This window comes from Mytilus trossulus, chromosome 6 (genome assembly GCF_036588685.1).
Source record: "Mytilus trossulus isolate FHL-02 chromosome 6, PNRI_Mtr1.1.1.hap1, whole genome shotgun sequence".
NCBI lineage: Eukaryota > Metazoa > Mollusca > Bivalvia > Mytilida > Mytilidae > Mytilus > Mytilus trossulus.
In genome coordinates, this window is record NC_086378.1 from 75,900,556 (window position 1) to 75,923,329 (window position 22,774).

General features: G+C 32.1%; 1 protein-coding gene across 3 annotated transcripts; it reads left to right on the forward strand.

Moving 5' to 3' along the window:
- Positions 1–1,263: 1,263 nt before the first annotated feature.
- LOC134721851 (phosphoenolpyruvate carboxykinase [GTP]-like) lies at positions 1,264–22,207 on the forward strand. Of its 3 annotated transcripts, none has more exons than XM_063585104.1 (13): positions 1,264–1,361; positions 8,657–8,824; positions 9,352–9,473; positions 11,601–11,785; positions 11,934–12,137; positions 12,613–12,800; positions 13,250–13,379; positions 16,261–16,472; positions 16,866–17,046; positions 18,750–18,845; positions 19,099–19,202; positions 20,109–20,274; positions 20,896–22,207. In XM_063585104.1, exons 2-13 carry the CDS (start codon positions 8,684–8,686, stop codon positions 21,081–21,083), a joined length of 1,917 nt encoding a protein of 638 aa, XP_063441174.1. In that variant the 5' UTR covers positions 1,264–1,361; positions 8,657–8,683; the 3' UTR covers positions 21,084–22,207. The 3 variants fall into 3 exon arrangements, with proteins under 3 accessions (XP_063441174.1, XP_063441175.1, XP_063441173.1); XM_063585105.1 differs by lacking the exon at positions 1,264–1,361 and adding an exon at positions 1,716–1,760; XM_063585103.1 differs by lacking the exon at positions 1,264–1,361 and adding an exon at positions 6,060–6,284.
- Positions 22,208–22,774: the final 567 nt, after the last annotated feature.

Sequence of the window (22,774 nt, forward strand, 5' to 3'; positions counted from 1 at the left end):
AAAGATATTTCTCCATTTCGAAATTTTTGTTAAACCGAAATACATTTTTTGTATTTCCCCCAAAATTAAATGAGCAATTTCACCAAAACATAACACGCACATCTTCATATTATTTACAACGACTGTGCTAATTTCATATGTTTTCTACCTATATTTTTGGAGGTTTTGCGCTCGATAAAAATGTTGACTGACGGACAGATGGACAATGAGACAAATGGGCAAAGTGAAAACTTTAGGGTTAAAATATGTGTTCAAACAACAATAACAAAACAGGTGACATGCAGACAATACACTGAGATATGTACCTGTATCATGAAATAATTTCGAATACAACATGCATGTGAACAAACAACACTAACATGACAGCTAGGTGTATAAACAACACTAAAAACAGGTCGACAATACATATATATACAAAATGCAGGTACTGTAAAAAAAAATGAGCTTGGACAGGGGCAAATATGCCAGCGTTAAATGACTGTGGTTTAAAAAAAAAAGGCATACATATACAATGTAGTCCTATTGACATATTCTTAAAAAAAATCCAATTTAAAAAGCTAGTCTTTGCTTTTGGGACCGCTATTTAATCTCAATAATAAAACATTACAAAGTCTCTGCATAAGCGATGAAAATAAAATAGGTGTACTCGATCCATTCAGAGCTCAATATATAGAAATTTTGGGGCATCCACCTCGAGTTTCCCTGTCCCCGACTAACGTATCGGATGTTGATGCACGCGACCAATTATATATTACAATACTTACATTAGATATATGTTTCATTATAATACGTTATTCTGATTGGCTAACAGCACATCACATGTTATTCCGTAAACAATTGCATGAGACAATAACATTTATCATGCATGATGACACGAGGTCCCACAACAAAGTGCACAGGTCAATTAAATAAAACTGGATAAAAATAGTGTTTTCGTGATCCTAGCTAAACAATATAATTATAAGTATTGAATGCTTCTTTTTGTAACTTTATAGGGTTGTATTATATGTCTCTGACCGTGCGTACATTTTTTGAATGAAGCGCTTCCGTGCTTCATACAAAATGTACTTCGGTCAACGCTTTTACACCCCAATAAATTTACAAAAAGAAGCATTCAATTCTTAAAATACAGACAGACACAGAGTCACAAATAGATTATTATGTTTCCCGATTTTTTCGTAGTACAAAATAAAAAAAATATAATACGAACACATTTTGAGTTTCAATATATGGCGGGAAAATCAGGGGAGTTAACAATTGATAGCGTCCATTTCATTCCTCTCTAGATTTATCATATCGAAAAAGCCGGTGAAGTGTCATTTCAGGTCATCATTTCATCCAAAAATATATATATCTAACAGGTAAGGCACAATTTACATTTTTGTGATAAGAAGTTTATAACATTGATGCAAATCATCTGCATATGAAAATGACTTTCAACAGTTGAGTGAAAACCTTGCCAAATGCAAGTTGAAGTTCTTCCTTGTGCAATGCATTATGTTGATACCGGCACTTTTTACCATTTTGCTGATTTTGTTACTTTGGTGAAAACTTAGTTATGCGAACTAGTTCTCAAATTAACTTTGCTATCATATGTTTTGAGGGAAATGCATTGTCACTTCAGAAATTCAAAGTTAAAATTATTGTTTTCTGCATTTCTGCAAACAATAATACGATGCGTATAAAATAACCTTCGGAAAGTTCAAGGCCAGGTGAATGCGTCTATTATTAGTACATGTCTACTGAAACAGCTGATTCAGGTATTTTGAAATGTTAAATTTGAATGCAGATAATGCCTTCTGATCTGTATCTGCTTCTAGGACCAGTACTGTGAAGGTGTCACCTATACCTCTATTCAGTAACACACATTCATGAATGTTCAGATATAATTTTTGTATACAGTTTTTAACCCCATTTTTTATGTGGCTTCATTATGAAATATTTATACTGAGAACAGAATATGGAAAAATCTCAAGTGTGGGTTGCATCAAACTTCAATTTCTTTTCTTTCGAACCAATGATGATTTAATAATAACCTGATTTTTATAAAGATTTTAATGGTTGTATTTAAAAAAAAAAAATTCTAAAGTGATCTACATTTTGTAATTAACTGTACAGGCATAAAAAATTGATACATTGTAAACTTGACTTCTAAATTTAAAGCACCAATTATATTGTGGTCACCCTCCTACATAACTATGATTAGCCCATCATAATACTCACTTTAAAATCTAATATAACCAGATTTATATTGTTAGTCCCTAAACAATTCTATCAGTCAGTTCTCTTCATAAAATGTGTGCTTGGCTGATTCAACTCAGTTTCTGTTCAACCTAAAAATGAAGATGGGGTATGATTGCCAATGAGACAACTCTCCACAAGTGTCCAAATGGCACAGAATTAACAACTATTGGTCACTATACAGCCTTCAAAAATGAGCAAAGCCCATACCTTGTAATCAGCTACTAAAGGACCTGAAATGTCAAATGTATAACAATTCAAACAAGAATACATTTGTTGTATTCTGAATTTCATAAGTCAGAACATGAACATTTTGATTGTTTCTCTGTTAGTGCTTTGACTGTCTAAGTACAGCTAGTCCAATGAGTGTGTTCAGCTGAAGAAGATAAGACCTTTCACCTATATTTGAACTAAGCCTTATCACTCAGAATATATTATAATAATTATATCTCCCAGAATATATTATAATAATTATATCTCCCAACTCTTGTAACTTCATTAAGTTAGTAGGGGAAACAACTTGGGTAACTTTTCTGATGTATTCTCGGTTGAGAAAGTTTAAGAATAGTAGCCTATGCTTTGTTAAGCATGGTCAAATCAACTGGGCCTTCACAAACATACTTGTTATTCTTAAGAATTCTTCTTTTTTACACCATTTGTACACTGTCATTGTTTAATTCAGACAACTTTTACTAGCAATGAGCTACCAGTATTTAGCAGTAAAACTATTCACACTGCATTGATTTGGAAAAATACTTAAGCCAATAGGTACAAAATGTATAGTGAAAGGAAATATGCACAGTATATGTCAAAGTATCAGAAGTAAAGTGTCCTCTGTAGTTATATTTGGGAAGGAATGTGATGTGATACACATGTAAATGATGTAAAACACAAATGTGTTCCATGAATTTAGATAGCTATGCATATGATAACAAAACCTGACTTTTATAACTCTGACATTTTAGAAAACACTTGACGCTTCCAAATATTCTGTGTTCAAGTGCATGTTTAATATATATATGTGTAGTAAGTTTTTATATTATATAAATGAGAATGAGGTAAATGGTCATGACTTTTAAGAGTTTGTTATTCAGTTTGATTATGCATCCCTCAGCATTTTGTACTCTTGAATAAACAATAAACCAGGGGCTTTTCTAAACTTAACAAGATTCTCATTATAAATGCACCTCCATATTTTGAAGATTTCTAAATAATTTTAGGGTTCTAATACATGTAGTAACAAAAGAACTAAAATGATATCTTGTTCACCAAACTTGTCCTTAACCATTACCATTGGCTTCTTATTACAGAATCTTTTTTACACCATGACATGATGAGGCACCTGATATTGTTGACCACCTACATCATTTACCTGTATTTGTAGTGTTTAACCCTTATGATTTGACCAAATAATCGGACCAAACTTACTTATAAAAATAATTTGGATGAAGAAGCCTAATTCTGAAGGGATGAGGGCTAAGAGTTTGAAAAACATATGAGATTAATTTTGTTGCTCACAGCAAGTGTTTCTTGAATAACCTTTATAAGTATAATGCTCAAGGTTAGCCAAAAATGATTTCTTTAGGAGCATTAAAACTTGAAATTTTACAATTCTGGGGATGGTTGGGCACCTGCAAACATTCGTTACCCCCTTTGCATTCTGTTTGTGCTTGTCAGGAGCCAGTCTTTCAGTAGTTTTCTTTTATGACTACTGGGTATATATTTTTTTTCTCGTTTATTGTTGGTATTATTTTTTTTACATAAATCAGACAGTAAGTTTTCTCTTTTAATTATTTTTCATTTGTCATGTCCAGGTCTTTAATAGCTAGTTATGAGGTATGGATTGTGATCATTGTTGAAGGCCATACAGTGACCTATAGTTGATACCTCTACATTATTTTGGTCTCTGCTGGAAAGTTTTCTCATTGGCAATCATATCACATCTTTTATTTTATTTTTATATACTCTGGTTATAGTTACTACCATGAATACTGTGTGTTATGAAAACAAATTAATGCATTTCGAATTGAACCTATAAAATTAAAAGTGAAAATTACATGTAAGAGAATGAATAGAATAAACTGATAAAGATAAAGGAACTTTTGAACTTAAAAAAAATGAAACTTTTAAAAAATATGCATTGTATCATAGACAGTTGAACTACATTTTCACTATAAACCTTTCAAAACAATCAATATACATTTAATTTAACAGCTTAAATGAGAATTAAACACCACTTTAAACTGGATGTTATACCAGATAATTATGATAGAAGGGTGAATTGGAAAACTCATTCTACAAATATTAGGATATAACCTTAAAAGTAATGTTGATCCATATGAAAAGAAAAAAATCAGCACCGTTAGTTTTAAAAAAACCTTGTTTAGACCTAAATTGTATAAAAAATGAAGAGTGACTGTTAAATATATATCAACTGTCTATTTCATACTTATTATAATAAGAAAAGAAAAAAAACCAATTTAAGTAGTAGCAATGTAAAGAATTGTACAAACAACATGTATCATACTGTCAACTTCACTTATCCTGTTGTTATCATTTGTCCTTGAAGTAACCTTGAACTTACATTATCTCATTACTGGTACATCTGATACTACTTTTAGTTCACCTGGCTTGTGAGGTTACAAAATAAATATATTTCCATTCCAGTAATCTTTTCAATTTAAATAACCTAATAAAGGATATATATATCTTTAGAACTGTCTGTTAGGAGAAAGATGAATCATAACAAAATGATAAACCAGTACCAGTACATTATTGATTAAGATATGTTCTGTTATTATTTGTTTATAATATGAATGTCCATGTTGTGCATACTCTTAGCGTGTCTTTTAGAATGAGATGTGGTAAGATTGCCAATTAGGCAACTCTGCTTCAAGGACTTAAAGTAAATGACATAAAAGTTAACAACTATATGTTACTATATTAAGGTGGCAGCCGCACAGTAGTATTTCCTGTCCCATACTCAGTCAGCCTTTTAAGAATTTTCACAACTTTCTAACACTGTATTAAGACTATATTATGTCAATAGGGGTTACAAAATAAGGTAACTGAAATATGGTGCACATTTTGTGCCTTATATGAATAAGACTTTGAATATATGGTTTATACACAGCTAATAATGTAGACAAGACACTTTAGTTTACATTTTCATATGTATAATGGTATATATATTTTCTTAAATAATCTGAAAAAATAATATCTTTTAAGTATGAACCTGGTCAATCAGTGGCAGATCAAGAAATTTTCATAAGTGGGGGCCCACTGACTGCGTAAGAGTCATACCTCAGTGATTCCCTATATAAGCAACCAAATTTTTCCAAAAAAGGGGGACCTGGGCCCCCTTCTAAATCCGCCTCTGTCAATTATAAACTATTTGATTGCAACTCCACTATAAGTAAGGCAAAATAAAGTAGTGTGTACTACGTTTTGCATATCAAGAATACAGTCATCGATTTATGAATGAAGTGCATGATAGATGTACCCTTCACAACCTATAGATGCAATGTATATTATTTATGTTTTCTTTTAGTACTTGTGAAACACCTATACATTATATATCTTCCTCCTTATTGTGTTTGGTATACTTCTGTTGTACAATCTACTTGGTTAAGTTCTACACTATATTGCGGACAATGTTTTCTCTTGGGTTAAGTTCAAGATTGTTTTGTGGAAGAAAGATGTTTTGTTATTTTGTGATAGGTGATGACTTATATATTTTGTATTGACAATGGAGTATGTGACGGTTTTTGCGTTGTATTTTATTGAATGACAGTTTCCAAATATACCCCAAAAGTCAGAGTGTCAAATCCTATATTGACAAATCGTGTAAGTCCTGATCCATTTTCAGCCATTTTGACCAGCAGTCCTTGCTATGAATAGTTTATAAAAGCAACACAATGGATTTATTCAAGCAACAATATGGACATGCTCCTGAAGATACGTGGGACATGGGTTCTCAGTATGGATATATGCCATGGCTTGGAGCAGATATGCTTGAAAATCTAGCAGAGAGAATTGACACGGTAGAGTAACTGTACTGTGGGTCATGTAAACTAAAAATAAGTTGATTTTAAAGTTCTCTGTTATTTTGATATCTTTATTGGGGATCTAAGATTTCAAACAAAACAAAAATAGTGTTTTCATTAGATAAATTTTTAAAGGAAGAATTCCGTTCAAGGTAGATCAAAAGAATTTACAGGTTATTTGGGGCTACTTAATTTTTAATTTTTGGTAATTGGTTTTCAGTTTTAGTTTTCTTTAAGTGTAACTTTTAAAGCATTTTAGGTGAGGCTTAATTTAAAGCAAGTGTGTATTGCTGAAAAAACTATCCATTTTTAAACTGTCGGTACTTATTCTTTAAACATTATGCACTTTTTCTTATCATGTTTATAATATTTATGATGAATTAGAACAAGAATTATCAGAAATTGCATTGGATAATTATAGAAGTTAATTAACAGAGAACTTATGACTTATCTGTATACATCATAATTCATATCCTCTCTAGCATGGAATGTACACAAACTTAGAACTAATGAACTGGCAAGCATACAAAGCAGTTTATTTGCAACTGAAAAAAGGGGGTACCAGAGATCTGTATTAAATGCTTCTATTTCTTTTGTCCTGGTTGTCAAATCTGAAACATGTACTGAATTTCTTTCTTGTCTGACAGTTTGAGTTGTAAAGTGGTTAGGTTAAGCTCAATATCTGTCAGAAACCATAGATAGAATACCAATATTTCAGAGTGGGAGTTGTATTTTTGTTTGAAAGAGATAAATAAAGTTTTATGCTGGTGTTTATTTCTAAACAATCCAATAGCAACGATGCATTTGCTTTGTTCAGTACAATAAATTTTCAAAAATTTAACAATTGAATAGCTTCAATGGTCAAGTCTTAAGCTGAAGGTAATTTCTTAGAAAATATTTAGTTTGGAATAATATTTCAGTAATATTGCAGAACCTCTTACATACAATAGATGACATACAATCCAAACACAGTTCAGTAACATTATGATCACCTTAACCTAAGTTTTATTGTGTTGTACATGTTTTTGGCAATCAAATGATACCATATATTCTTATTTTCATACTTTATGTACTCCAGTGACTTACGGTAAACCTTTGCATTTAGATCCTTAGCTCAGATAGTTCTAGGAATTGATATTTTGTAGAATACAAATTTATATTAAATTGAGTCACCAGAGGGTAAATTTTATGTTGACTTATTGATTATGGGCTTTGTCATAGTAACAGTACATTGCAAGTTTATTGTACAACATAGGTCTGGAATATTTTAAATGATTTCTAGACTTGTCCTTAGTTGTAATCATTCATATAAATGTTAAGAAATAATCTGCTTCATATCAACATTTGCAATATCCCTTGTAACTGATTCACTGAAGCATCTAAGTCATGCTATTGTTAATAGACAAACCATCAACTATTTTTACATTCAAACAAATACTGTTTTGAAAAAACCCTAATTGTAGATGTACATGTATTTAAATTTTGAAATTGAAAATATATTTGTAAAACTTTGTGTGATTTAATTTGATTTTGTTGACCACAGAAAACTGTTTTGATATTGCCCTTTTTTTCATCCGTCCATATTTAAGATTACCAGAGGTCTGTTGTCCATCCCCTAGTAGTGACATGTTCCTTTTTTGTAGGCACTTGTACCCTGTGCTCCTTGCCTCATTTGTGACATCTCCCGATTAGGCTTGACACAAGCAACACAACAGGCTAGTCAGGAGCTCCTTACCCTTCTACAGCCTGTTAGTTGACACATCCTTTTTGTGGGGTTATTATTGCAGAGACTTTTTGTATTGCTGATGATGCTGGCTAGCTCTTTCTTTCTTTCTTTCTTCTTGACTTATGATTTACTTTACTGCCCCTTGATATCTTTTTATCTTTTTTATACATTGTTTATGACTCAATTTAAATTTGTTAATGACTCCTGTCTGACTTTCTGACTTCTACATTATCAAACCATTGTTTTAAGGAACATTTGTTGGTGATCTCCAAACTGAAAAACTCTTGTTAAGTTATGTTTGTGAGATTGATATAAAAAAATTAAAAAGATGTGGTATAATTGCCAATGAGACAACTATCCACAACAGAACAGATGACACAGAAATTAATAACTACACATTTGTCACTTTACTGCCTCCAACAATGAGTAAAACCCAAACCGCATAGTCAGCCATACAAGGATATAGTTGTAAGAGAAAAATCTGACTTGTGTCACAAGTAAGTGAAGGACAAAACCAGAAAGTTTCAGACTTAAAATTTGAAAAATAAATTTTAGATATTTGAAATGCTTGACAATCACTTTATGGTAGATTTTTATTTGTGTTTAATTGAAAATAAAAAAAGTGTTTTTTGTTATTTTGTAGACAAGCAGAGAACGCAGAGAACACAAAATGACCAGTGTGTTTGGTAAAGAGGAAACCCAGTTTTATGAGGTCCATAACATAGTAGTCCAGCATATTGGACCCATACCAATCGCCAAGGGAGACTTCCATAAACTTCCCAAGAAATGTCAGAAGTTCATTGCAAAATGGGTAAGTTCAGTAACATGAAGGGACCGAAAGTATTGTGAGGAAATTATTATTGGAATTTTGCTTTTTGGAAAACAATTATATAGTATAATTGAAGTTAAAGGTTGATATACATAAGCATACCTGCCAACATTTTAAAATCCCAATCAGGGTTTCCTGTGCAAGATGGCTCTCATAGTGACAGTCCTGCAAAACTTTAAAAGGCGTCTTCAAATTTCTTTTAATGATGTTTATTTGCTTCTTCATACTTTTACATTAAAAATTTCCAATTGGAAGCTTCCAATGGGGGAAGTCCCCAGCAAATAGTGACAGTTGGCAGGAAAGAACGAGTTGATACAAAATATTATTGTAAAGATTTATAACAACTTCTTGACTGTCTATGTTTGGTGTATTGTAGAATTTTCTTGACATTTTCACTTCAATCTCTTTATTTGTAGACTACACCTGAGTTTGAAATTTATATTTGTGCCCTCTTATTTGTCATAAAAAAGTAAATTTTCCTTATAAATGAAAAATATGTTTATTTTTAGGTTGACATTTGTGCACCTAGAGCATTGTACATCTGCGATGGTTCACAAGGAGAGGCTGATGAGATCATACACAAATTGGTAGAAAGAGGAGTTCTTACTTCACTCCCTAAATATGAGAACAAGTAAGGTTATGACCCTTTTCCCTTGACTTTGATCCCCCTGCTAGTATAACGGAATAACATAGATGATTATAGGAAAAAACATCCAAAGAACTTTCCTCTTTTGAGTATTGGATGTTTTGCTATCTATTTATTATTACAAGAGTTTAGAAGTTTACTCACAATAATAAAAAAAATACAGATTTCTTTCCATGTTCGCAAATATATTTCTTTTTCAGATAGTATTCAATTTTGGTTTTATTATTAGATTATTGATTTTATATTAAAAAAAAATGAAAACATTATTTAAAAAAAAAGGATTCAAGTTGCATCCCCAAATCCAATGCCTTAAATTTTTCAAATGATAACTATCTCAATAACATATAATCTAATGTAAAGAAAATGCCATTTCACAAAATAACCATAAATTTGCATGATTGTTTGTTAAAACTTTGTTTAGAGTTGTTACTTTTAAATAAGAGGTGAAAGATGCAAAAGGGATAGTTAAATTCAATAGTGGAAAACAAACTGACAATGCCTGGCAAAAAACACAAAAAAATGAATGTCAAATGTGACAGTACACAAAATGCATCATATAAAACTAAAACTATGAGCAACACAAACCATGTTAAAAAAATTATGGTGAAAATAGCCCATTCCACATGTAGCACAAGTACAAACGCAGTAATAAATTTTAACTCGCATTTTGTATGATTTGAGTAAATCAGAGAATTTTAAAAGGGAAATAACTCATACAGTGTTGACTTTGAAATGATAGCAATTAGAATGTTAAGACTAGGTCTGACCTATTTGTAAAAACTTGCATGTCTTGATTATGTATTAAAAGTTGATTATGTTATCATGCAGGTATAACAAAATAGATTTTTCTTCAATTATTTTATTAAGTTTTCCAATTAGAAATGTGTTATGAGGTAGAACAACTTGTTTATTAGCGGTAAAGCATTTTACATAATGGAGGCACCACCAACTGATTTAAAAACAACATATATAGATGTTGTAATGAATAATTAACACATTTTCTTTTTTCTTTTGAATACATTTATTATTGGTGAACATGTATACAATTATTAACATACATTCAATTTTAAGCCAAGGACAAAGTCTTTTATCTTCATCCTGTTCTGATTTCCTGTACACATTCTTTTGTGGTTGAAGTTTTCATATAAACTTTTTTAGTTAAAAAATGTTTTTTTCTTGACCTTGTTATTTTAACGGAAGAGAAACTAAAACAAGACTTTAGTGTATCTAAAATTATAAAAAATTAAACAGATATACATATAAATGGTAAATAATATATGTTGAAATTTCTAAATGATGATTGTTTGTTGCCCTGTTAACTTTGAATAATTTAATTTTGGATGTAACACATCTTCTGATTGGCTGACGTTATTTTGTTATGAGCCCATAGACATAATTTAGTCATGTAACCGTGACGTTATCAATGTTTGTTTCATGGTTTTCTACGATTTAAAATGGAATTTAGAATTAAATTATAAGAAATGACTCTGATATTTTTTCAGTCTATTGGAAATAACATAAAAAATGTGGTGCACACTGTTAAATAACCCGCTACATGTGTTATTCAATGTGCACCAAATTTTTTTTGTTATTTCTTCATAGACAGAAAAAATGTTAGTCATTTCTAAAATAGTAAAAAATAAGCTCTTTAAAGAAATCATGCTGGAAATAACATTTTCATCGATGTTTAATATAAATAAAATTGAGATGGTAATGGTGAAGGTGTCAAAGAGACAACAACCCGACCATAGAGCAGACAACTGCCGAAAGTATATATGTCTACATTTCTTGTATTTATTTCAATGTTTAAAAGACCCCCCAACAAATGTATATTGAAGTTTTAATTGCTGTGCAAAATTTTTATGCTTGCATCTAATATTAAAAGAAGAAAATTTTTTCATTCTCATGCTGTTTTTTGTATTATCTCATAAGCTAGAAAGATATTTTATAAAAAAATGTTCCTTCTTTGAATTTCAGAAGTGAACACACAAAAGCCTCTTGCATAGAAATTTATACAGTTCACTGTAGATGCTACCTCCTTATTAGCAATTTTACATCATTTTGAGAATTATGGCAATGACTACATGGACTATATTTATTGTTATATTACAGCTTTTTGTGTAGAACTGACCCTGCTGATGTTGCTAGAGTCGAGGCCAAGACATGGATATCAACAAAAGAAAAGTATGACACAGTCCCTCATGTTAGGGAAGGTGTCAAAGGTATTTTGGGACAGTGGATTTCAGAGCCAGACATGGAAAAAGAGATGAATGACAGATACCCTGGCTGTATGGCAGGTAAATTTATAAACTAAATAGAAGTTTACTGCAACAAGTAACAACTGTCATCGATTAACCTTCACCTTGATATTAACCAGATGACATGATAGATCATGTGACTCAGCAGTTATTGGTTGTTTTCTAACTATGTGTTTATTATTTTCAGGCAGGACCATGTTTGTTATTCCATTCAGTATGGGACCTATTGGAGGTCCAATCAGTAAGATTGGTATACAGCTGACCGATTCAAACTATGTATTACTATGTATGAAGATTATGACTCGTGTATCACCAAAAGTTTGGGAGACATTGGGAGATAAAGATTTTGTCAAGTGTGTTCATTCTGTTGGTTGTCCTAGACCTGTCCAGAGTAAGTATTGTAAATATATTTTTAGGTAAGGCCTTTGCTAAATATCTGATTGGTATTAAAACTATGTGTTAAATAGCCATTTGTAGGTAAAGTACATCAACTTCAACATATGTTTTCTATCCTACCTTTACCCTTCTGTCACTATCCAACATATTTTCCAGTGACTAAAAATATCGTGCCTTTCATTTATGATGACCAGGCCGACCAACTTTGCAGAGCCTCCTAAATAAATATATTTAATTCAATCTAGTTCTGAATATTAACGAAATATTTACCACTAAATGTTTAGCAAACAACAATCAATAAATAATATTCATAGTAAGTTTAGAAGATACATCATTATCAACTAGTTATTGTGAATTAGAGAGCTCTTAGGAAGTCAAATATAGTAAATGTTTTGAAGATGGTTTGTCTTATATTGGAAAGTAATATTTCATTTGAATGTGTATGTTTTAAGTATAATTCTATTCTAAAGGAAAGGTTATAAACCACTGGCCATGTAACCCAGAGAGAATCATGATAGCCCACAGACCTGAACAGAGAGAAATTATGTCATATGGTAGTGGGTATGGTGGAAACTCTCTTCTGGGAAAGAAATGTTTTGCCCTAAGAATAGCCAGTGTTATAGCTAGAGATGAAGGGTGGCTTGCAGAACATATGTTGGTAAGTCCTCAAAACAGCCAATTTGATATAGAATGGTTTGGTGTGAGCCAAGGCTCCTTGTTTAAACAGAAAACTGAGAGATATTATATAATGGTGACGTAACACAATGTTATGAGTAACAGGATAACTATATTTGGTATATGGGATCCTTGCACGGTCAACATATCTATCAGAGAGTCCTTTTGACCTCAGCCTCATTTCAAAGATATGTAAAGTTTTCCTCATCAAGTCTGTAACTATATTTGGTCTATGGAATGATTGCATGATGTGCATGTTGTCCGATATGGTTCATCTGAACATGACATCATTTAATTTGATCATTTGTAATCATCCAGTTTATATTAACGATGTAAATTCAATCATGATTAGTAAAGCAGGTGAAGAATTTTAATGTTTGCACATGCACTTATTATTAAAATATGAAAATTGTATCATAATGTTCTTTTCAGATTATGGGACTTCAAAATGAGAAGACGGGAGAAGAAAAATTTATATGTGCAGCTTTCCCTAGTGCTTGTGGTAAAACAAATCTTGCCATGTTAGAACCATCAGTTCCAGGGTACAAAGTCAGAGTTGTAGGTAGGTTTTACTGTCTATATATTTCCCAGTGCTTGTGGTAAAACAAACCTTGCCATGTTAGAACCATCAGTTCCAGGGTACAAAGTCCGAGTAAATGTAGGTAGGTTTTACTGTCTATATATTTCCCAGTGCTTGTGGTAAAACAAACCTTGCCATGTTAGAACCATCAGTTCCAGGGTACAAAGTCAGAGTTGTAGGTAGGTTTTACTGTCTATATATTTCCCAGTGCTTGTGGTAAAACAAACCTTGCCATGTTAGAACCATCAGTTCCAGGGTACAAAGTCAGAGTTGTAGGTAGGTTTTACTGTCTATATATTTCCCAGTGCTTGTGGTAAAACAAACCTTGCCATGTTAGAACCATCAGTTCCAGGGTACAAAGTCAGAGTTGTAGGTAGGTTTTACTGTCTATATATTTCCCAGTGCTTGTGGTAAAACAAACCTTGCCATGTTAGAACCATCAGTTCCAGGGTACAAAGTCAGAGTTGTAGGTAGGTTTTACTGTCTATATATTTCCCAGTGCTTGTGGTAAAACAAACCTTGCCATGTTAGAACCATCAGTTCCAGGGTACAAAGTCAGAGTTGTAGGTAGGTTTTACTGTCTATATATTTCCCAGTGCTTGTGGTAAAACAAACCTTGCCATGTTAGAACCATCAGTTCCAGGGTACAAAGTCAGAGTTGTAGGTAGGTTTTACTGTCTATATATTTCCCAGTGCTTGTGGTAAAACAAACCTTGCCATGTTAGAACCATCAGTTCCAGGGTACAAAGTCAGAGTTGTAGGTAGGTTTTACTGTCTATATATTTCCCAGTGCTTGTGGTAAAACAAACCTTGCCATGTTAGAACCATCAGTTCCAGGGTACAAATTCAGAGTTGTAGGTAGGTTTTACTGTCTATATATTTCCCAGTGCTTGTGGTAAAACAAACCTTGCCATGTTAGAACCATCAGTTCCAGGGTACAAAGTCAGAGTTGTAGGTAGGTTTTACTGTCTATATATTTCCCAGTGCTTGTGGTAAAACAAACCTTGCCATGTTAGAACCATCAGTTCCAGGGTACAAAGTCAGAGTTGTAGGTAGGTTTTACTGTCTATATATTTCCCAGTGCTTGTGGTAAAACAAACCTTGCCATGTTAGAACCATCAGTTCCAGGGTACAAAGTCAGAGTTGTAGGTAGGTTTTACTGTCTATATATTTCCCAGTGCTTGTGGTAAAACAAACCTTGCCATGTTAGTACCATCAGTTCCAGGGTACAAAGTCAGAGTTGTAGGTAGGTTTTACTGTCTATATATTTCCCAGTGCTTGTGGTAAAACAAACCTTGCCATGTTAGAACCATCAGTTCCAGGGTATAAAGTTAGAGTTGTAGTCAGAGTTGTAGGTAGGTTTCACTGTCTGAATGCCACTGGAGGTTAAGAACACATTGATTAAAAAAGGAAATGGAGATAATTTAAGGTAAAATATATATTGCATAAAAAATTCATGAATTTGAATCTTTATATAATGACAAACCAGAAGACAAAATATGAAAAATTCCATTTACTATGGTCGCAAACAGATGAAAATAGTAGCAAGTGTCTTCCTCTATCTTGGATTTTGAAGTAGCAGATAACAATTGGTCTAGATCTTTAATGAAATGTGAAAATTTTGAGAGAAGTATGTAATTCATGTGAAAGACTTTTAGTCTAAATATAGAAAATTGTGAGTTTTATCATATTTTATGCTGTATTTTCTAAAAACACAATATTTGAGTTTATTTTATTATTTTCCCACTTTGTCAAATAAGGGGAGAAAACTCAGATAAGGTAGTATATAACAGAAAGTGTTTACCTAATTTAGTATGCAGCAAGAAAACAAGTCTGGTGACCTCTTTATTTATTTTTTTATCTGAAAGCATGTTATAAGAGCTATCTTCTCACATTTTATCTTAAAATCCTATTGTGTATTTTTTTTTTTATCGCAGAAATTTTGATTTTCCATGCATTATCTGTACAACATCTGACATTTTTGAGCAACCTGTCGCATGAAAAAAAGTCTAAAATTATGGCTCCAACATTGTTGATGGCTATTAAAAGCAGGAATCATCCCATAACCATCAGGTGTAATTATGAGAAATTCTGTTACAGTAATCAAAACCTATTGCCAGTTTTGATATAGGAAAAATTGTTTTGTATCAGTGAAAAATGTTTGTTATTACAGGTGATGATATAGCATGGTTAAAGTTTGACAAAGAGGGAACCCTGAGAGCCATCAATCCTGAGGCTGGATTCTTTGGTGTAGCACCCGGTACAAACTTTATAATCTTCTATTACAGGTGATGATATAGCATGGTTAAAGTTTGACAAAGAGGGTACCCTGAGAGCCATCAATCCTGATGCTGGATTCTTTGGTGTAGCACCCGGTACAAACTTTATAATCTTCTATTACAGGTGATGATATAGCATGGTTAAAGTTTGACAAAGAGGGAACCCTGAGAGCCATCAATCCTGAGGCTGGATTCTTTGGTGTAGCACCCGGTACAAACTTTATAATCTTCTATTACAGGTGATGATATAGCATGGTTAAAGTTTGACAAAGAGGGTACCCTGAGAGCCATCAATCCTGAGGCTGGATTCTTTGGTGTAGCACCCGGTACAAACTTTATAATCTTCTATTACAGGTGATGATATAGCATGGTTAAAGTTTGACAAAGAGGGAACCCTGAGAGCCATCAATCCTGAGGCTGGATTCTTTGGTGTAGCACCCGGTACAAACTTTATAATCTTCTATTACAGGTGATGATATAGCATGGTTAAAGTTTGACAAAGAGGGTACCCTGAGAGCCATCAATCCTGAGGCTGGATTCTTTGGTGTAGCACCGGGTTCAAACTTTATAATCTTTCATTACAGGTGATGATATTGCATGGTTAAAGTTTGACAAAGAGGGTACCCTGAGAGCCATCAATCCTGAGGCTGGATTCTTTGGTGTAGCACCGGGTACAAACTTCAAAACCAACCCTAATGCCATGAAGTCATTCCAGAAAAACTCTATATTTACCAATGTAGCCGAGACTGCCGATGGAGGATTCTTCTGGGAAGGCATGGAAGATGAAGTAGACAAGGTATTGTTATATCCTGGTTCATGTTTATGTCCATCTCATGAAAATTTTGGTTCTACAAATTTCTGAAATTTGGTATAAGCTTCATGTGAGCATGCTTAAACAGTTGGATGCATTCAGATTCCCCACTCAAAAACAACTTCCAATTTACCAAATATTTATATATTTTTACACATAATGGTTTTCAGTTGACAAGTGTAGGCCAAGTTTTCATGGAATAATGGATAGCAAAGACATCTTCAAAAAATGGCAACCTGCATATGATAATAAAACATTTGATCTTGTGAATAAATATTAAGAATCATCTGGGTGCACAAGAAGTTATCATACTTGTTCAGTTTGAGAAAAAAATAACTTTAAGGCATGTGTCATTTATCACTTCATACTTTTTTTTAGAACATGGCTATAACAACGTGGTTAAATAAGAAATGGCACATTGGAGCTCCAGGAAAGGCAGCACATCCCAACTCTAGATTTACTGCCCCTGCTAGTCAGTGTCCCATTATACATCCTGATTGGGAGAAACCTGAGGGAGTACCTATCTCAGCAATTATCTTTGGTGGAAGGAGACCTACAGGTTAGTGCTAAGAGGCAACAGAGGGCTTTCTTATCTTTGCATTTATCCTTGGTGGGAGGAGATCTTGCTATAAGAAAAACAGAGATAATTCCTATATCAGCACTTACATTTAGTCTGCATAGACCAACAGGAAGGTTCTTTGAGTGACTTATCAAGTTTAATATGGGTGGAGTTGTGAAATACACTTGCAAATGTTTTAAGGCTTTAGAGGGAGTTTTGTATCTCAGACTAACAGATGAATTTTTGGAGAAAAATATAGTCAATTCAATACAGTTGTAATTATATGTTGCAGCATAAAACCTATGTTTTGAAAGGCACATTAAATAAAGGATTCTATTCCATTACTAATTTTATTGTTGAAATGCTTAAAAAAAAATTGACATGTAAGGGACAATGATTCCATACTGGGAGGTCAGTTTTTTCAGAAAATGCTATGGGAGATATAGTTTTAAAAAGAAAGGAGAAAGATACAAATGGGATATTCAAACATTGATCAAAAACAAACTAACAATGTTGTGGCAAAAAGATATAAAGATGAAAAGACAAACAACAGAACACAAAACACAAAACCAAAGACAGCAAAACAAACCTCAAAATACTATAAATAATAATAAATAAATAAATATTTTATTTGAGTGTCACACATGGATTGATACAGTACATATACAAGTAAATTAAGTAACATCTTTAAAGTTCAATCAATGCCCAGCCAAACATTTGACTTATGAGACACTTTTAAAACATTCATAGATATAGGAAGATGTGGTGTGAGTGCCAATGAGACAACTCTCCATCCAAATAACAATTTAAAAATTAAACCATTATAGGTTAAAGTACGGCCTTCAACACGGAGCCTTGGCTCACACCGAACAACAAGCTATAAAGGGCCCCAAAATTACTAGTGTAAAACCATTCAAACGGGAAAACCAACGGTCTAATCTATATAAACAAAACGAGAAACGAGAAACACGTATATATTACATAAACAAACGACAACTACTGTACATCAGATTCCTGACTTAGGACAGGTGCAAACATTTGCAGCGGGATTAAATGTTTTAATGGGCCCAAACCTTCTCCCTTTTTCTGAAACAATAGCATAACATCACAACATAGAAAAACATACGATAAAATATCAATTGGCAGACTTAACTCAATCAAAAAACGTATGATTATGTACATATTTACAATAAACTGCATGTTAAATTTGTAAAATATTTCTAGAGTTATAATCTAATAAATTATTTTTTCAAAATCGCTTTCAAAAATACCATTTGTAAAAATATTATATGTTTATACTAATTATATGAAAAACACTATAAGAGTTCTTATTAAACAGTTATCAATTCTCTTCTAAAATAGAAATAAATATAATAAAAATATTAATCTCAATAAATAAAAATACCTTATTTTAAAGATTTGAGAAAAACAAATATGCTTATTAATGATTAAAACTTAGACAAAAACTAGGCTATCAAAATAAAAATGTACCTCTTCAATCAAATGTAAATAATGTCCTTCTCAGGTGCTCTGATGTGCTTTTTGAAAACCATTCTCTATGGCTGTACATTCACCTGTAATGGTTTACTTTTACAAATTGTGACTTGATCAGTTGTCTCATTGGCACTCATACCACATCTTCTTATATCTATAAGAGATAGTTAGCCAGGAACTCACAGTGTATATTTGATATATTTTTACAGGTGTACCACTGGTGTTCGAGACCTTCAGTTGGGAACATGGAGTTATGGTTGGTGCTTGTGTTAAGTCAGAGGCCACTGCTGCTGCTGAATTCAAAGGTTTGTTATCTAAGCCAAAGATAAACACATAAATTGGTTTAAAATGCTGTAATATATATTATGTAGAAAATATTATTGGGATAATTATTTCACATGAATTGATAAAATCTATTGGTTGGAAAAGGTCTGTAATTAATATGTTACTTCAAAGAAATATGAATGTATGTTTGTAAAATTTTGTGTTGAAATTAAGTGTTTCAACTTTGATTAGTAAAAATACTGAAATAGCTTTAAAGATTTTTTTCTAATTTAGGAAAGATGATAATGCACGATCCTATGGCTATGAGGCCATTTATGGGATATAACTTTGGAAATTATTTACAGCATTGGTTAAGCCTGAATGCAAAACCACACAAGGTAATAATATTTACAAGTTTTATCATTTTCAACAAGAAGAAACAAACAAGAATCTTTCAATGCTATTAGTTTACCTTTGAGAATTAGTATGAAGTTGCTGTGCACATTACTTGGGGAATACATGTATTCAGGTCCAGATTTCAAAACTCACATCTAGATTTCAAAACATACAAGAACTTACATGCTTTTGATATAAAATCTTATATTTTGAAAAAAAAATGCAACAGAACAGTTATAAATATAATTGATTTGACATCCTTGCTTGGAATTATCAAATTTCCCTTTCATCAACAGGGGGATTGTAGTTTTAAGGCCAGGCAATTCATCTTCCCAGCTCTGTAACTTAATTTTCAAATTTATATAAATAACAGAAGATGTAATATAATTGCCAAAGAGATGAATCTCCACTGAGATAAAATGATGTATAAGTTATATATTCCGGTACCTTTAAAAACCTCATCATTTTGTTCCAGTAATAAAAAAGACATAATTCTCTATCCTGTCAGATTGGTAATTCTATAAACATTTTCTTATAAACTACAAAACTAAATAATCCTTTTCAATTTTAAAGGAATAATGGTTAGGAGATCCTTTTAGAAAGCTTATTCTTTCAATCAGTGCTAATACATTGATGATATTCTTTTCGATTCAACGTTTTATTGAAAGTCAATTATGAATATATGCTCTAGTGAGCTCTTCAAATCGACAGAATAATAAAATATATACATGCATATAGTTTTAGATGTACTTGTCTGATGCCATATAATTTTCACTTCAGTCTTATGTTAATTTAAAATGTTTCATGGTTTCTAATGAAATGACTTGTATAAGCTGAAGGAAACTAGAAGGTTGAGAAATTCTTATATATTGCAGTATAATAAATTAATTTTATCATTGTTTTTTCAGCTTCCTAAAATCTTCCATGTGAACTGGTTCCGAGTAGATAATGAAGGTTCCTTCCTTTGGCCAGGTTTTGGAGATAATATCCGAGTTCTAGACTGGGTATTAAGAAGATGTGCTGGAGAACAAGGCATTGCTGAGAAGTCAGCCATAGGTTATGTTCCAACTAAAGGTTAGTATATTATTAACCTGCTTGAAATGAAGTAGATGGTGAGACATAAGTATGGTAATAAAACTATGAATTAGCTTCATATTTCAAAAGCGAAGGGCTCTGTACTCCTTCTAGCATTTGAATGATTAAATGGCAACTTAAAAAACACCTAGGTTTTTATCCAGGTTTTCTAGATGTTATTGATTTGGAGGTGTACAGCAGGTGGTTGGGCAGACCGATAGATGGGTTCAGCTAGCTATTTCTATGTACATGCATAAACTAATAGACTGTTTAACAACTGATGCTTTTTCACAATTTTTGTCTGTTGTAAATGATTACAAATTGTAGATCAAGTTCAACATGGACTATTTCCATGTTTTCTGTCTAAGAGTTATGGTCCTTGATCTGACAATTGCACTTTTAGTTGTTTCTGTCCAATAGCTTAACTTATGAACCTTTAAACAAATGCTTTTCAAATTTTAATATGCTGTTCCTAATAACAAAATTGAGGTCAAGTCTTACAACCTTTATTGATTTAACAACAGCACTATTTAATGTAATACCTTGTTTGCTATCATTTTATGTAAAAATAGAAGAAGAAAAAATATTTGTTGTAATTACACTTTAATTTTGTCTTTTCAGCATCATTTAATCTGACAAACATTGATCTTAAATGGGATGAACTGTTCAGTCTTCCAAAACCCTATTGGTTAGATGACATTAGAGAAAGCAAAAGATTCTTAGAGGATCAAGTTGGTACAGATGTACCCAAGGCTATCTGGAAGGAGATTGAAGATCAAGAGAAGAGAATACAAGCAATGGCCGATTAGATTCTTTCAAGTGTTTGAGGTCATAGTTACTGAAGAGCTTTGTGGCAGAACGTAGTGATAATGTCACAGACAGCTTGTTTTATTGTTGTAGCATGTTAGAGAAACATTTAAATTAATATTTGCATTATATAATAATGTCATCTTATGCACAATGTGCAATGCACATGGAGTCAAAAATTCTTTGTTGTGAAGTTTAAAAGTTATTTGTGAGGGTTGTTTGTTCCTTTGTGAAAACAATTTTTACAGTTATGATTCAGTTTTATTTTAATATCATTTCCAGATATAATATTTTCTATGGAAAGGTTTGGAGCTGCTAAAACATTTTTCCTAAAGTCAACTTATAGAGTTAGTACAATTTTAGTTGGAGTTTGAAAGTTTGCAAAGTAGATATTGAGCAATACAGTCTGTTGTATGACAACATCTTTATATTCATATGCAATAAATATCATGTATATGTTTTATTTATGTCAGGTTTTTCTGGATTATTTTAAAAACAATCTCTGAAATTGTTTGTGAAACACTGATTTCTTTATTTAAACTATTTTGTTGTTCCCAGAAAGGATGCATGTGAAAGTAAAAGACAAATTAAGAACACTTTTCAGGCTTTATCTAGTTTGATTTGTGGAAAGCATTTGTTTGAATAAATCTCAGGCATAAGATTTAAGAATCTCCATTCTGTGAGTTAAGCATTCTGTTCTTAGCATGTAAATTAAGAGATGATTCAGATCTCGCTGTAATTTTTCCATTCTTATAAGATTTGTTAACTGTTTTTTTACACAGACATAATGATTGCTCTGCAATGCGTTACATTTGTTTTGTAAATGCTATGCCTGTTTATGCACACTGAATATTTATTTAAGTCAAACATTTTTTTAATTCCCTTGTCAGAATAGTGCTAGCATTTAGATTAGTTTTTAATTGTTTTACATTTTTATGTTATCTATATATATTAGTGAATTCCATTATCTTTTGTTAAGTTTAAGAGATGCATTTCTCCTACTTATTCATGTTTTCATGGCAAATTGGTGCAAATATTCTGATGTGTTTGAAGTTGCCATTCAAAATAGTATTATGTTTTTCAAATCCAATCCATATATCTGAAAATATTAAAAATATTCTCTGAATTTCTTTTTGTTTTATTTTAAATAGTTCTGTATTTTTACTATATAGAAATGTTTCATAAACATTTAAATGGATTAAAACATTACTTATGGAGTTGATTGAGAAAACAAAAGCAGTGGTAGAATACATACAAATCTAGAGCGACAAAACACTCAACAGAAAAACAGTTATTTTTTATAAGACCCCAAAATTTTTTATGGTATGATGTTGTCTTCTGCATCGTCATCCGCATATTGGTTTCCGGATAATAACTTTAGATGAAGTGAATAGATCTTCATGAAATTTTTTCAGAAGGTTCAATACCAGAAAAGGAAGGTTGGGATTTATTTTGGGGTTGATTATCCCAACCGATTAGGAAAAAGGGGCCCAAAACAAGCATTTTTCTAGTTTTAGGATACTCACTTGTGTAGAAGTATTTCAATTGCTCTGAAATCATACCGCAATATTTAAAACCACAAGTAGAAGGTTTGGATTCATTTGAGGGGTGATGGGGCCAAAATTGAGGATTTAAGGGCCAAAAAAGGGGTCAAAACAAGCATTTTTCTAGTTTCAAGACAATAACTTGTGTG